The sequence below is a fragment of the Camelina sativa genome, chromosome 5 (assembly GCF_030686135.1).
Source record: "Camelina sativa cultivar CO46 ecotype springtype chromosome 5, ASM3068613v1".
Taxonomy (NCBI): Eukaryota; Viridiplantae; Streptophyta; class Magnoliopsida; order Brassicales; family Brassicaceae; genus Camelina; species Camelina sativa.
In genome coordinates this window covers 41,551,365-41,566,338 of record NC_141884.1, presented here as the reverse complement: position 1 = coordinate 41,566,338, position 14,974 = coordinate 41,551,365, and the positions used below count along the sequence as shown (strand labels likewise).

The 14,974-nt window shown below is 35.7% G+C and overlaps 3 protein-coding genes across 3 annotated transcripts; 2 read left to right on the top strand and 1 right to left on the bottom strand.

Moving 5' to 3' along the window:
• Positions 1–4,165: 4,165 nt before the first annotated feature.
• LOC104789859 (FCS-Like Zinc finger 16-like) lies at positions 4,166–5,106 on the bottom strand. Its single transcript, XM_010515498.2, has 2 exons — positions 4,824–5,106; positions 4,166–4,707 (listed from the first exon to the last, which is right to left on the bottom strand). The coding sequence occupies exons 1-2, from the start codon at positions 5,048–5,050 to the stop codon at positions 4,530–4,532; spliced, it is 405 nt and encodes a 134-aa protein (XP_010513800.1). The 5' UTR covers positions 5,051–5,106; the 3' UTR covers positions 4,166–4,529.
• Positions 5,107–6,227: 1,121 nt separating this feature from the next.
• Positions 6,228–8,231, top strand: LOC104788660 (F-box/kelch-repeat protein SKIP30). Its single transcript, XM_010514431.3, has 2 exons — positions 6,228–6,511; positions 6,939–8,231. Exon 2 carries the CDS (start codon positions 6,952–6,954, stop codon positions 7,987–7,989), a length of 1,038 nt encoding a protein of 345 aa, XP_010512733.1. The 5' UTR covers positions 6,228–6,511; positions 6,939–6,951; the 3' UTR covers positions 7,990–8,231.
• Positions 8,232–13,331: 5,100 nt separating this feature from the next.
• Positions 13,332–14,974, top strand: LOC104788659 (protein MARD1-like). The gene is made up of 2 exons (XM_087452562.1): positions 13,332–14,572; positions 14,671–14,974. Exons 1-2 carry the CDS (start codon positions 13,782–13,784, stop codon positions 14,738–14,740), a joined length of 861 nt encoding a protein of 286 aa, XP_087308688.1. The 5' UTR covers positions 13,332–13,781; the 3' UTR covers positions 14,741–14,974.

Here is a 14,974-nt window from a genome sequence, read left to right as displayed (position 1 = left end):
AAGATTACTCACCACGTGGGTAAAACTTTATTTTACGAAACTTTGAACTCAGAGATTGTCTCCTTCCCCCACACACGCACACCCCCTTGGTTCAGTAGTATCTTATCTATTCTACTATGAAATGCTTTTGGCCGGAGCTCCATTGGGCTTTTATATAGTATTATCTTTATGAAATGATAACCGACGTACGGCTCATAGATTCAGACACTGAAAATACGAAGAGGAAATACTAATTAATATACCATGGGTTACTTACTACTAGTATATTATCTTCTTAACAAGAGACATATATATCCGACGGATAGATATTTTGGTCGGGGAGGAACGGCGGAGATTAGAGAGAGGCTATGACTAACGCATATGCCACTCACTTTCACTGCCCATCCTCCTTCTTCCCTTATTTATTTTCCTTTCTTGTCTTATTATTATTTAACATTTTCTTTTTCTATAGTGGAATACAGAACTACGTCACGTATCTCATGGGTCTAGCTCTATATATAAATCGCCAAATGGATATGATGAGGAAGATCCTATTAACTAGATCACAACCACATGCTATGTCGTAACATTACTCGACCCTTTCTGCTAAAAGCACCATATCATTCATTTTTCCACTTTGATCTCTCTATTTAGGGGTGTTATTGGATTGAGGATTTTAATAGATTTTAATTAACCCAGGACATTAGTGGATTTAAAAGTCTAATGCATTTGTGTGGACTTTATAATGCATATAAGGTGGATTTGAAAGTCATCGATAATGTATTTTTGGTGATTGTTATGGATTTTTTAAAAAGTTATTGTTAGAAAAAAATATATATATATCCATAAACTGTGTTATACACCAAAATTATATTAAATTAATAACACCCAGACTTTTACACATGTCATAGAAAACTTGAATTAAACTATATTTGTTTTCAATCCAGATTTTTGGTGTAATTAAAGAACCCAGATGTCATGAACCCAGAAAAAAAAAATTAAAGAATACAAAAAAACACAGATCTGATGAATAAGTGTGATTATATACAAAGGGTTTGAGGAGGAAGAAAGAGAGATTGAACCCAGAAAAAAAAAGTGTGATTATATCATAAACCAAAAAAAAAAAGTTATAGATCATGAACCCAGAAAAAAAAGTTAAAGAACACAAAAAAAAATTCTCAAAAATAATACATATCTGATGAATAACTGTGATTATATAAAAGGATTAAGAAAAAAAATCAAACAATAATATGTCAAAGGCTAGAGATCCATCTTAAGAGAGGAGAAGAAAATGAAATGATTAAGAAAAGTGTGGTATTGTGTTTGTTCATATTTTAGAAGCAAAGTACGTTGAAATCCAAAATCACACAAAATCCAGTAGATATTGAATAACACTAGATTTTAATGGATTTTTAAAAATACCCAATTGAATAACACCTGATTCTTAAATACATCAAACTCCTTTAAAAACCACAATCCAATAACACCCCCTTAGTCTCTTTCACTTTCACTTTCTTTTAACCATCATATATATAAATATTTATTATACATCAATCCATTAGATTACAACTAATAATACACTGATCAATACCTACGATAACAACATGTAATTAGAAAGACTGTGACACATTAACTAATACACCCAACATAATTATATATAGGACTCTAGGCTTGTAGGTAAGTTTCATCATAGCAATTTAGATAACGATATTTCCATGTTATCACTCGAAGCTTCTAATGATTGTTTTAATAACTTAGTTATACTATATTGAAACGAATGATTGATTGTGTTCCTATACGACCTAATCAGTGTTTGATTAATGTTGTTTTAGTTTGATCTCTTGTTTTTCTTGTCAGAGTACTGGATCTGTTGTTATTGTTAATGAAAATTATTTATATTGCTCTCTGTTATTTAAAAGCTCTTTTTTTTTTTTTGTCAACACTATCTATATATATTAGCTTTGTTATCAATACTTTTTTATTTTCATAACAATCAGATTCATATATGATACATCTACCTCCATGTGAATCCCTGCCGATTGGGATTTGCGAGTAAATCAATCACAAAGTAGAAAAAACAAACAAAACGCACAGAGTAAAGGCTCTTCAAATTGATTGTTCGTCAAGTTGGTCACAACTTATAGCATATGATTTTGACTCGTGGACGCTTGCAGTGACACTGATAGGCAGTAGGTTATATTGGCGATAAAGAAATGTGTTTATACCGGTGGGTGAGTGCTGATTAATGGAAACTTAAAATAATTCATGTAATTACAAGTTGAGTTGTTGGCAGCACACACTATGTTATTATATCATATATTGTATTTGTATAGTACTTTAGTTAAGATTTAAGATCAAGTCGTAAATCTCATGGTAGGAAAATGCGGGGACGATGTTGATCATATGAACCTTCACAAAACACGATTTGACAGGTTTCCCTTTTCTAATCTAATAAATAGAGATAGATAAACATTTAGAACAATTCTGAATGAAGATTGATCTTTATCAAATATGAGTTTCATGACTTTCTCAAGTTGATCTTTTATCTAGAAAAATTAGACCTGTTTTCTGTTCCTATCAAAAGAGATGCATAGTTGTAAGATTGGCTTCAAAAAAGTTTGCAAACTTAATGAAAAGAAAAAAACAATCTTTTATGTTAGGTGAAGCAACAAAATATACAATTAGAGAAATTAAGATATAAAAATAATTTTTTAAAATAGTGTGGTTTTATATATTATATGTATAATATTGCCTTGGTCGAAGTCGAAGAGAAGTTTTGAAGTGCCGTTCCACGTGGAGATGAAGCTCAACGTCAGCGTCTGCAAGAGACGTTGACGTCAGTGGATGTAGAACTTGCATGTAAACTGAATGGGGAGTAGTCGAGAACAAGTAAGATGCGACGTGTATGTCTCTTTTTTACATATTTGTGAGCCAGTACAAAATGATACCGTATCACTAGTATAAACAGACTTTGAACTGGGGAGTGGTCTGAGAACAAGTGAGATGCAACGTGTATGTCCCTCTTTAAGAAACTAGCGAGCTATCAGTATAGTAGTAATAAACAGAACGTAGCACCCTATATATATTTATACAGCCTTTGGGTATTGAAATTGACCAACAAACTAACTAATTATACTTTTGAAAGATAAATAGAAGTAAAATGGCAGAGAAGAGGTCAGAGTCGTGCATGCGTCATAGAATTGATCCAACCTTTTTTTGTCAAAAGATACATACAACAGCAAACATTATTACAGTTATAATTAAGAGATTACCATAACAAGTAAGATACAAAAAACAGCAAACATTATGACGTCACCTTCTTCTCTATTCAATTGCCTCGACGTTTGCTTCTGTTCCAAGTTTCATGTCAGTGCCTAGTAATTAAATTACGTCAGATGAGGTCATTTGCCTATATTGTTAAGGGAATCTAACAATGATACGGTCCAACACTTTTTTCATTTTTTTTTGGAAGCCAATTAATTAAATACTTGGAGTTTTGGTCACTAACTTAAATAAGCTGATAAAAGAAAGAAAGGGAAATTATATTGGCTATCGTCATAGCTCCAAATAACGGGAAATAACGCCATGATTCTGGCAATTTGCCTTTTTTATGTAAGCTTCTAGAATATTCTTTCATCATAGTATATAATAATATCGTTACCATATTCAATACCAGCAAAGGCTATTTTTCTCTAAAATTCGAATAACACGCATTAACAGCCAAAGATTTAGAGGCGAAGAAATAAATGTTAATTACGCGGTACCAGCTTTAATTTGTTTACTGCAAAAACTGTATAATGTTTTATAACCGCAAAGAAAATTAATTTTGGTATATAAAGACGGGTCAAATGTTCCCATACGGTCGCAAAGGACTTCAAGTTAGGGCTCTGATATAAAGGTTAATTACAAGTTTTGCTTAGTGCTTAATTAGGAATTTCGTGGGAGAAGCGTTGGAATGATAGGCCTCAATCTTAGATTATAGCTAGGCCAACTCAACGATGCCTCATATTTGTATCTATGGGGTCCAATACATACACGGCCCATTCATAAGCGTTCTTCTTCTGTTTTTTAATCTCTTTATGTTCAGTTAGTCAGACAGACATTATCATAAACAAAGCACGCGACACATAAAAATTAAAGTAGCATTCAAAAGCCTCTGTGAATGAATTCACGAGACGGCCAAAAGACTAATTAAACAAACGCCCAAGACAAGCCTTTATGATTAATAAAAGGTAAAATCAGAGGCTGTCACGGCTCAAATACACTAAAGAAAACACCCTTGTACACCATCAATTGGTTTGTTCAAACAATTAAAGAAAAGAGAGTAGCACGTAGCTAGTAGTCCTAGAAAAAAAAAAAAAAAAAGAGAAAGTTGACCGACACAGATGTAATAGTAATGCCGATGCCAACTTGGAGAGTGAGTGGTAAGCCAATAAATTCCCCCTAAAAAAATCGAGACAATATAATGGGCTTGGTGCAGTACTCATCTCCATCTACACTGATGGAACAACTGATCATGTACACGTACATAGCATCATCATGACTGCATATCATATATAAAAGCGAGATGACGATGATGATGATGATGCAGTGTTCCTGTCCAAGGCTTCATCACTGGACGTTCTTCTTCCCTTCTTAGGGTTTACTTTACGTCGAGGAAATTCCATAAAGATGTCGCATGCCATCTGTTTCGCTCTGCATTCTTTGGAACAGAATGCCCCCAAGTAGCTGCATCAAATCAAGATTGTAATCGGAGTGAATATATTAATAAATTAGAAAGTGAAGATCCTCGACTATAGCATTTCCACGATCGTGTATCGCGGAAAGAATGAAGTAGTACTGACCCGTACATGAAAACGTCCTGGTCGGGACGTAGGGTCTTCTTGCAGAAACGGCATAGGTCAAGAAAGTTGCTGAGGTGAACCTGATGATCGGCAGCCGCCATATGATGATCTCTCTGATCAGGCAACCTGCAATCCGAAAGGGCGGCGGTGTGAGTATCATCAGGATGCTTATCGGAGAAGCTCGGGGCTCGCGGTCTCTTGCTCGGAACAATAAGATCTGTCGTCATAGCTTCCTTGGTTTGGTTGGTGGGTGTGATGAGAGGAGAGATTTCGACTGCAACAACCAAAATTAGGGTTTTTGGGAGATTTCTGCCAAAAATTCCTCCAACCGTGTGTAGTATATAAAGGCACTGTAGATGTGAACCAATCAGAATCCAAAGAATAGACGCGTCATCAAATCAATTGGGTACAATCCTCTGCGCCCAGGTGTACGACTACCCACGTGGTATATTTTTTGTCAAGATTTCTTACCCTTTTCTATTAATGGGCTTTTTCTTGGAGCGAGCCAGGCCTGTGTATGTATAGGAGGGAATGAATCAAGCTGATAAAAATGATGCCACGTCTCCAATATAACAAATCAAGCTGATAAAAATCATTTTTATTGATGATGATTATATTCATCTACATATATGCATTCATTTTCCAAGTTTTATTCTTTTTCTTTTTTCTTTCTATATTTTTGTTTTTGTTTTATGTTAGTAGATTTGGTGGTGGTAATGAATTGTAATGTTTATGTCAATTTTCAGATTCTAATTAATAACGGGCGCTATTTTTAATTATTATCAATAAAGTTAATATAATATATTTTTTAAGAATCGATTGAGTTAATAATATTCAAAAGATCATATATGTAGTATATGTTGACTTTATTTTATATAGGTTTGTTTGACTAATCACTAAACCAGAATTGGACTTCCAAATATTACTTAGTAATTGAAATGAAAAAGATGAAAAAATATAACAGTTTATTATTTAATCAAAAAAAAAAAAATTTGCATCCAATAATAACATACTGCATTGAGTGGAATGTTTATGTCAATGTAGGAGGTTATAAAAGAAAACCCAATATTGCTGTAGGGGTTAAAAAAAAAAAGTAAAATGGTACAAGAAAGGAAATGTTTGATAAGATGGACAGTAATTGAGATTTATGACTGTATATTTTGATTTGGGAGAAAGCGTATACAAATGACAAAATGTACCGGATCTCAGGAATATCCCAATTGAACGAACATTCGTTTTCTTTGTATTTCGCAATCTCTTTGTAACTTTTCTCAAGTCAAAGAAGTGTTAACCTCCTCAAGAATGAATGTGTGTATCAAAAAAAGATAATAATAATGTTGAAAGGAACCCCAAAAAAAAAACAAAAATATTAAATAAATATCTTAATAGTAATACTACTAAAACACAAAAGGTTTATATTAAAAAAAAAGGAAAAAAGAAAAGCAAAAACGACGTAGCTTCATCAATGAAAAGAACAAGTTGTTCTTCCTTTGCTTGGCTTGCTTGTTGTTGTTTGGTTCCTCCATATGAGCCTCCCTCCTCGTTCCGTTTTGTAAAATTGGGATTGGATTTTGTATTCTCCTCCTCGGAATCGCCTCTCTGGCATATTTAATTATCTGACTCTATCTCCTCCGACATCATCATCATCATCATCATCCCTCGTCTTCGTTGGGCTTCTTCTTCTTCAGGTAAATATATATCCTCCCAATCGGGTTTTCGTATATTGGGTGGGTTACTACGTTGTGCGTCTTTGTTCTTTGATCTTTTCCCTCTCGTAATTGCATCTATGTTTTCACTCTCTGTTGCATTGGATTCAATTCTCAATGCTCTCTGGTCCAATCTTGATCTCAAATTTTAGGGTTTTCTTCCTTCTCAATCCAATTTTATTTATTTTGAAATCCAATTATTTAATGTGTGTGATTGATTATGATTATGATGTTGCAGTGACGGTGAAAGATTCGCCCTTTGAGAAAAAAAAAAAAAGCTTTACTTCACATCACCGTTTCAGCTTTTACTTTGTCTTCTGATGTATCAATGTTGTTGGCATTCATATTTCAAAATGTCTTGAATCTGATGAGATGACCAAATCAATGAATTCTATGTATCTGTTTTCAGATTCTGTACACAAATGTCTGGCCTGCTCGATGGAATCCCTGACGCTGTTGCTCTTAGATGTCTTGCCTATGTGCCACTTGACCTTCATCCCAATTTAGAACTTGTCTCTCGCTCCTGGCGTGCTGCTATTCGCAGTGATGAGCTCTTCAGCGTCCGCAAAGACCTCCGGTCATCTGAGCATCTCCTCTGCGTCTGTGCCTTCGATCCTGAGAACATTTGGCAAGTCTACAGCCCCAACTGCGATCGCTGGCTCACTCTCCCTCTCCTCCCTTCCAGTATCCGCCACCTTGCCCATTTCGGTGCTGTCACCACTGCCGGTATGCTCTTTGTCTTGGGCGGAGGCAGCGACGCTGTCGATCCCCTTACCGGTGATCACGACGGTACCTTCGCTACAGATGAGGTCTGGTCTTACGACTTTGTACAGAGACGCTGGACTCCTCGCGCTTCAATGCTCGTGCCCCGTGCTATGTTTGCTTGTTGTGTTCTTGACGGCAAGATTGTTGTTGCTGGCGGATTCACCACTTGCAGGAAATCTATATCTGGAGCTGAGATGTATGATCCTGATCATGACCTCTGGACTTCGATCCCGGATCTCCACCGGACGCATAACTCTGCCTGCTCGGGTCTTGTGGTTAATGGGAAAGTTCACGTTTTGCACAAAGGCTTATCGACCGTGCAAGTTCTTGAGAGCTTTAAACTCGGATGGGCTGTGAAAGACTATGGCTGGCCGCAAGGTCCTATGGCTGTTGCTGAGGACGTGCTTTACGTGATGAGCCACGGGCTGGTGTTCAAGCAAGAAGGTGACACTTGGAAGATGATTGCGTCTGCCTCAGAGTTTAAGCGGAGGATTGGAATGGCCATGACGAGTTTGAGTGACGAGGTACTGATCGTAGGAGGAGTGATTGGACCTGATAGGCTCAACTGGGACATCAAGCCCTTGTCAGACGTAGACGCTTTGACGGTTGGGAGTGATCGTCCAGCGTGGCGGAAGGTGGCGCCGATGACAAGGTGTCGTGGGACGATCCTTGGCTGCACACAGTTGACAATATGATATGATGTGATCATCGTTCTTTCAAGATGACCTCTTTCTGTTTTGTATGTCTTTTGATTTTCTTCCTGTTTGTTAAAAATGTTGTTTTGTTTTTTATTGTTTTTTTTTTTGTTAAGAAACGAATAGCTCTAGTAAGTAGATTTTGAGAAAAAATATCATCCAAACATACCATTTGTTATATTATTAAATACATGTTACCATGACACATAATACAGTTAGCCTGATTTTTGTGTTAATATCCTCTCTAAACATTCCTACTCTTACATACGATGATATGATCAAAAAAAATCTTTTGTTCTAAAAATATATCGTACTAGATTAGGATCTGCGGTACACTGCATTGGCAAAATTATTTATAACTAAAATATTTAAATTATAAATTATATTTGTTGGTTAAATATGTTATAATTATATAATAATTGTTAAATAACCATATAATACCGCCATATAATTTATTTTTTACATAATATTTATTTAATCAATTTAATTAGATATGTCTATTCTCTGATACTGACAGTGTTAACAAAATAAAGAAATGATGTTTTACCCGTGTAACAGCGAATTAATGATATTTTTTAATTTATATAAATATTGATAAAACCTGTCCCGCTATATAACTCCGTCCCGAGATATTTTAACTCATACTATATCATCTTAATTTTTAATATTTGTTGTGTATCTACTGTATAATATTTATCATATTTAACTTTTTAAAAGTTTTAAATATTTCTCATATTTAACCTTTTAAAAATCTTTAAATTAAAGAACCGGAATAAACCAAATAAAAGTTTTTAAGTTTGAATGCCTAATAAATCAAGGTTTCTACTCATTTGTATTTAGAATCATTTTGGTCTCTTTTATAATATGACTCTAAATCATCGCCCAATTTTTTTAGACGATGTGGGATATTGTACCCATATTTTTTATTCATCTGAGTAATATATGTCTGTTTTTTAAATTTTGTATTACATCATATGCATGAAAAAATCACAGTTTTTATTAACTAAATGTAGTATAGAATAATTCAAAATAATTTAAATATAAATTCAAATAAAAATGAAAGGGAATCATATACTTATGTATGAATGAGGTAGAAAGATTTCCTTATTTTTTTAAATCTTACCTATAATTAATTTTGAAGTTTTGGTAACTAATATTAAAGTCAATGCATTAAATGTAAAAACTTTCCAAAAAGTATTTTTGAACAAAATTGCTACAAAAATACTAGTATAGATTTTATAAATTTTGCAATTGGCCTGTTATAGTAAAGTTATGAATCATTGATTGGGCTATATGTGGGGGTGTTATCAGGTTGTCTATGTACATGTTGCTCACCTTATTTGGGTGTTGGGCTTAGCTTAAACAATCAAAAAGAGCAATGTGGGTTTAAACTGTTATTGATTTTTAGAAAGAACGGAAAATTTGATGTTTGTAGAATTTTTTTTGTATATTATCGTAAGTGTAAATGATTCGGATTACGACATGTTGACAAAGAAGCAATAATATAAGAAATGGTCCTATCAATAGTTTCTCTTGCAAGATTAGAAATGAAGTCGCTATCAGCTCAAGCTAGCCAATTTTTAAACTATGATCGGAAATAATTTAACATCTTCGTGTCAACAGTCAACAACAAGAAGAAGTAATCGTTATTAATTGAAGTTTCTTTTATCGCAGTCAAGCAAAAACAATTTGCTAAAAAAATCATATAGCTATACATATTCTATACTATATAGCTTATACAAATTAAAATGCAACGATTTAAAAATATAGCCTTTAACATTATAGGTTAACGGAGAGTAAGGAGTTAAGTCAAGTTTAACGCAAAGCCCGGAAATTAGCAAAGGTTATCTTGGTATTTTTTTTTTTTTTTTTTTTTAAACCAAATTTTATTTACTTGAATGGGCCTTCCCAATTGCGCAAGGCCTTGAAAGCATACAAAGTTAGAACAGTTACAAAATGAGAAAACGAAAAATCGGTCCATTAACAAAAACGAATTCTTCTCCTGCTGAATTAAACGTGACCTGAAGCAACCGATTGGAACAGTAATCCCGGCGAAAGCAAGACCCACTCCTTTGCGGCAGAGACGGTAAGGTGAACCATTACCAGAAGCTTTCGAAATCTGACTCTGGTTCAAGCATCACCAACTCACCTGACCCGGAACAGATCTCCCGGCCTGTTCCAACCGCCGACAGCAGGCTCTACGGTGATGGTCCCTTGCCTAGCAACACAACACACTCAGAGCTAACCTTCGTTTCCATACCTGGGAACCTTCGTTATCTCAGAGCAAAGATCAATCCAACCAAACCGGAGTAAAACCAAAACGCGGCGATCTAAAGCTCCCTGGATGCTCAATCCATAAAGACTAATAGATCGGAACCCGCAACCGCCTACTAAGATCCAAAGGATCTAAAACTGACCTCCAAGACGAACAGCGAACCCACCAATCCCTCCACTGACTTCCGCCGCAATCCGTAGCGGTCAATTGAATGTTGAGCTGTGAGTAGACACCTTCGGGAGGCTTCTGGCGTCTTCTACCAAGAGCATCCACCTCGGTTCTTCTCACCATCCAAAAGGATCCACACCGCCACAGCCGCATCAGATGGAGGAATCTCTCACCACCGCTGCCGGGGAAGGATCTTTGCTCACTCCTGCCTCCTTGAATACTCCAAGACCTATATGAAGCGCCGCCCGCCTTACCTGACAAAAGACTAAAACCAACCGCAAAGCACCGCCTCAGATGGAGTGAGAGGAGAGAGAACTGAAGCAAGAGCATCAAATCCACCACCGGGGGACCCTAAGGATAAACCCCCAGCCTCTCACTTCTCCTCCAAGCCAACGAACCCACCATAGAGACAAATCGACACACAAAGTCCCCAAACCCAGATCCGCCAGATCTAGCCACAGATTCGACGCTGTCCTTAAGCCTCTTCACCGAGCTTTCACCAGCGACCACCACCCGAAGAGACCCCGTTTCACGTGCCGAGAAGCCTACCGGAAACCACCATCTAGAGAAATCCAACCGACGACGAAGGACGGCTTTACAGCGGCGAAGTCAATGCCGGAAGGGACAAAGGGAACAGAAGAAAGAAGAAAAAAGAACTTTCTCCAGTGCTGGAAGGACAGACCGGAGAGGCAACCGTCTCAGATCGAAGATTTGTGTTTTTAGAGAGCAGGGAGAGAGAGTTTTAGAGAGAGAATTTTTTTATAGACTAATAGTTATTTTTTTATATTTATTTAGTGTTTAGTGTGATATGACTTTGATATCCTTGATAAACACATATTCCACTTGGTCACGTAGTTAATGAATAACCATGATTAAAAAAAGATGGTGAGTCCTCAAAGAAATCATGAAGTTGAAAGAAATATTTGAAAATTTATCCATTATCGAATCAGATGTATGATTAGTGCTGATCCCACCCTAATATATCTATCTATATTAATTCTAACCCCCACGTCAGGTGATTTAGAATTAAATAAATTTTAAAGAGTCACGTCTATGTATTGGATTGGGCGTCAAACTTTGCTACATACATATGTTTATGGTTAGTACGTCGTGTGAGTAAGGGCAGCATCAAAAACGTTATTGAAGAGTTACAAAATTAAACAAATACGGAATCGAGGGACACTTAATCTAAATTCAATGGCATAAATATCTATATCGATGAGTAGTCGCTATTTTGTTTCTTCTTTTTTTGTAAGAAATTTAATCAGATCGTTATCTATAGGAAGAGAACAAAAGCAAATCCATTTGAAATAGAAATATAATAAAATGGCAGACCCATTGAGGCAACAAGTAAAGAAGACCTTGAAGCAATGAAAACAACCAACACTAATTTATATCCCTATGTAAAATACATAATAAACAAACAAACATACAAATAAATGTTGCATCGAGGGGGCCTACAAATACACTAGTAGAGAAGAAAAGGCCAAAATATGATTACTGCGACCCCAAATAATATGAATTACGTACGAACGTATATAATAGAGAAAACGCGATTATTGATACGTGAATGAAACCGTAGAAGCCACACACACACACTCCTGTCTTTTTCATGTGGGTACCCTATTTTCTAGTAGCCCAGCCCAGCCCCACGCCCTATCACTTACGTACTCCTTTATCGTAATGAATAGTTATCCGATTTCTTTGAACAAAAAGAAAGTAAAAAAAAAAAGTTTCTAACTCTTTTTTTTTTTTCGTTTTTCTTTACTGTTTTGTGTTGATTTAGCATTAAGAAGCATTTTGTTAAATGAGATTACACTTCCGATTGATTATACTTATAATCTTGCAAATTAACGGACTTTTACTATCCCTACTTGAATCTTGGTATCATCCCCAAAAAAAAAAAAAAAATGAGGAAGAAACGAATTAAGTAGTTATGTTATTGTAAAAATTGTGTACATTAAAAAGAAAATATTACTAATTAATAAAAAGTTGACGAGCTTAAACAATGACAAAATGCAATAGTTAGATGGGATTCGAGAAAAACAAGATCAACCAACAATAAAAGTGGTTGCATCTTCCTTACATGGACTGGACGAGTTTTTTTATAATCAAATAAGTGTGATTAGTGGAAGTATATACTATTATTATACGGAGTAGTATAAAATTTGTCTTCAAGTAAGTAATAATGGTGTAAACGCATGTATTATCAAATCAAGACCCTTCTTCAATCAACGTTTAGTGGACAAATCACACGTGGCGCTTCAGTAGATCTTAATTATTGGATTAGGCAAAGCAGGTGCAGTTGTGGGCCTCTCTCTAATTACATTGTGTTTTTTATATATATCCCATGCAACGGTTTAATATTATAATTACTACTATTAGACTCATTAGGATTCCACCAATATAATTGTTGAATAAACATTTATAAAAAAAACGTCGTCACTGATGCTTTGATTAATCAAACAATTAATCCAAATGAAAAATGAATTATGATTAGAGAAAGACAAACGAAATAATGACCAAAATGCCGTATATATAAATATAATAATGGCCAATGGGTACAAATTGTAAGATATAATTCAGAATAAACAATAAAAAAAAAAAGAAGAAATTATGATTTTTTTTTTTTAAAAGCCTGCGTTTACAGAGGCCCAAACATCAATGCACGAATAATGTAAGTGTACCTAGTAACCAAGTAAAGTGTATTGTAGTGTGTACAACACAAATACAAAAATGATTTATCTTTTTGCATATGTTTTCAATCATTTAAAAAGTAAAAAATAAAAATAATTGTTTGTTACACGAACACGACGACAGTAAAAAGTACGATATACATTCATTCAACCATATTAAAAAATAATGTATAGAAGAATGAACGAATGGCTAGAAATTGTGTAAATGTAAATAATAATAAATGTTGAAGGGTTAATAAATCCACAACGTCCCTTCTCTCGAGATGAGACTCTCTTCTTCTCTCTGTCTGTCTATCTCTCTTTGGAATAAAGAAAAGAAAAAAAGAGATAAGAGAAAGCAACTTTTAATCTGATTTTTTTGTAAGAGAGGATCATCATTTCATCACTCCGAGAGAGAGAGAGTCCCCATATGAGCAGAAGAAAGCAGTCAGAATTTTTCAATAATTGTATGTACCAAAAATTCTCTCTATTCTTTTTTCTTTCATTTAAAAAGATATTTTAACTCTTACAGTTTACACAACTTACAAAGCAGCACTGAAATCCTCATTTGCTTTTAATCATCTTCTTCTCTCTCTCTCTCTACTTACTCCTCCATGGAAGCTACTGAGTTATGATCCTTGCCCTTACCGGATCTGACAGCTCTTATTATAACTATGCTGAGAAACAAACCTAGAGCAGCCGTGACGAAGAAACAACAACCATCGTCGTCGTCTCTAATGGCTGATCAACCCCCAGTCCCACCACCTTCTTCTTCTTCTTCTTCTTCAAAACTCAACAACACTTGCCACTCTTCATCTTCCCTCTTTAGCTCCCCGAAGTTTAGGTTTTTTGCTTCAAAGATGAGTCCTCCTTTTGACTCTGATTTCTCTCTCGTCAGCCCTACCTCGATCCTCGAAGCTAACCCATCATTCTTCTCCTCCAAAAACACTAAACCAACTCCTTATTTCGAGCCCACGATCCCTAATCCCCAAAGGTTTCACCCACCTGACACCTTTGGCCTCGCCGATCTCGTCAAATACGGAGACAGTAACAGAGACCACTCGAGTAAACCTGCCAACAAGATGGTCCTTTTCGGCTCTAAACTCAGAGTCCAGATCCCAACAGCTGATTTTGGAACTAAAACAGGAATGAGATACCCTGGTCATGGTCATGGTCATGGACAGGGACAACTAAGTCCTTGTTGTGTCCAGAAGAAGAAGGTCTTAGCCGTGAGCGAGGTTGACCAGACGGAGGACTACACGCGCGTCATATCTCACGGTCCAAACCCAACCATCACTCATATCTTCGACAACTCTGTTTTCGTGGAGGCTACTCCTTGCTCTGTTTCTGTACCACCACTAGTACCCATGGCGATGGATACCACCAAGAACACGGGGAGTTTTCTAAGCGATTGCTTCACCTGCAAGAAGAATCTTGACCAGAAACAAGACATCTATATATACAGGTCCGTCCACAATCTATCTATATCACTATATATATGGTCAGACTGACATATCATGGAGTTGCAAAACTAAACTTAATTGCAATGGTTTGTGGGTGCAGAGGTGAGAAAGGGTTTTGCAGCAGCGAGTGCAGGTACCAGGAGATGCTTCTTGATCAAATGGAGACCTAGCAACCCTCTCTCCATCTCTTCTATTTTAATGTTTTCTTGATTTTGTCACAGCATCATCCTCTTCTTCTTTTCTCTGTTTTTATTTTTTGTGTTTTTGTGTTTTTGTATTTTCTTCTAGTCATAACCTTTCTCGCCTGCAGATATGTGAAAGATAGAGAGAGAGTTAATAACTTCTTTTTTTGTTTGTCTCTGTGAGTGACTTGGAGAGCTGAATAATATCATAAATTTACATAA

Bases quoted from the DNA above. Each gene is read 5' to 3' on its own strand.
- LOC104789859 (XM_010515498.2), bottom strand. From the start codon at position 5,050: ATGACGACAGATCTTATTGTTCCGAGCAAGAGACCGCGAGCCCCGAGC. The intron at 4,708-4,823 runs GTCAGTACTACT...GATTTGATGCAG, and splicing joins CAGGACGTTTTCATGTACGG to CTACTTGGGGGCATTCTGTT.
- LOC104788659 (XM_087452562.1), top strand. From the start codon at position 13,782: ATGCTGAGAAACAAACCTAGAGCAGCCGTGACGAAGAAACAACAACCA. The intron at 14,573-14,670 runs GTCCGTCCACAA...TTGTGGGTGCAG, and splicing joins CAAGACATCTATATATACAG to AGGTGAGAAAGGGTTTTGCA.
- LOC104788660 (XM_010514431.3), top strand. From the start codon at position 6,952: ATGTCTGGCCTGCTCGATGGAATCCCTGACGCTGTTGCTCTTAGATGT.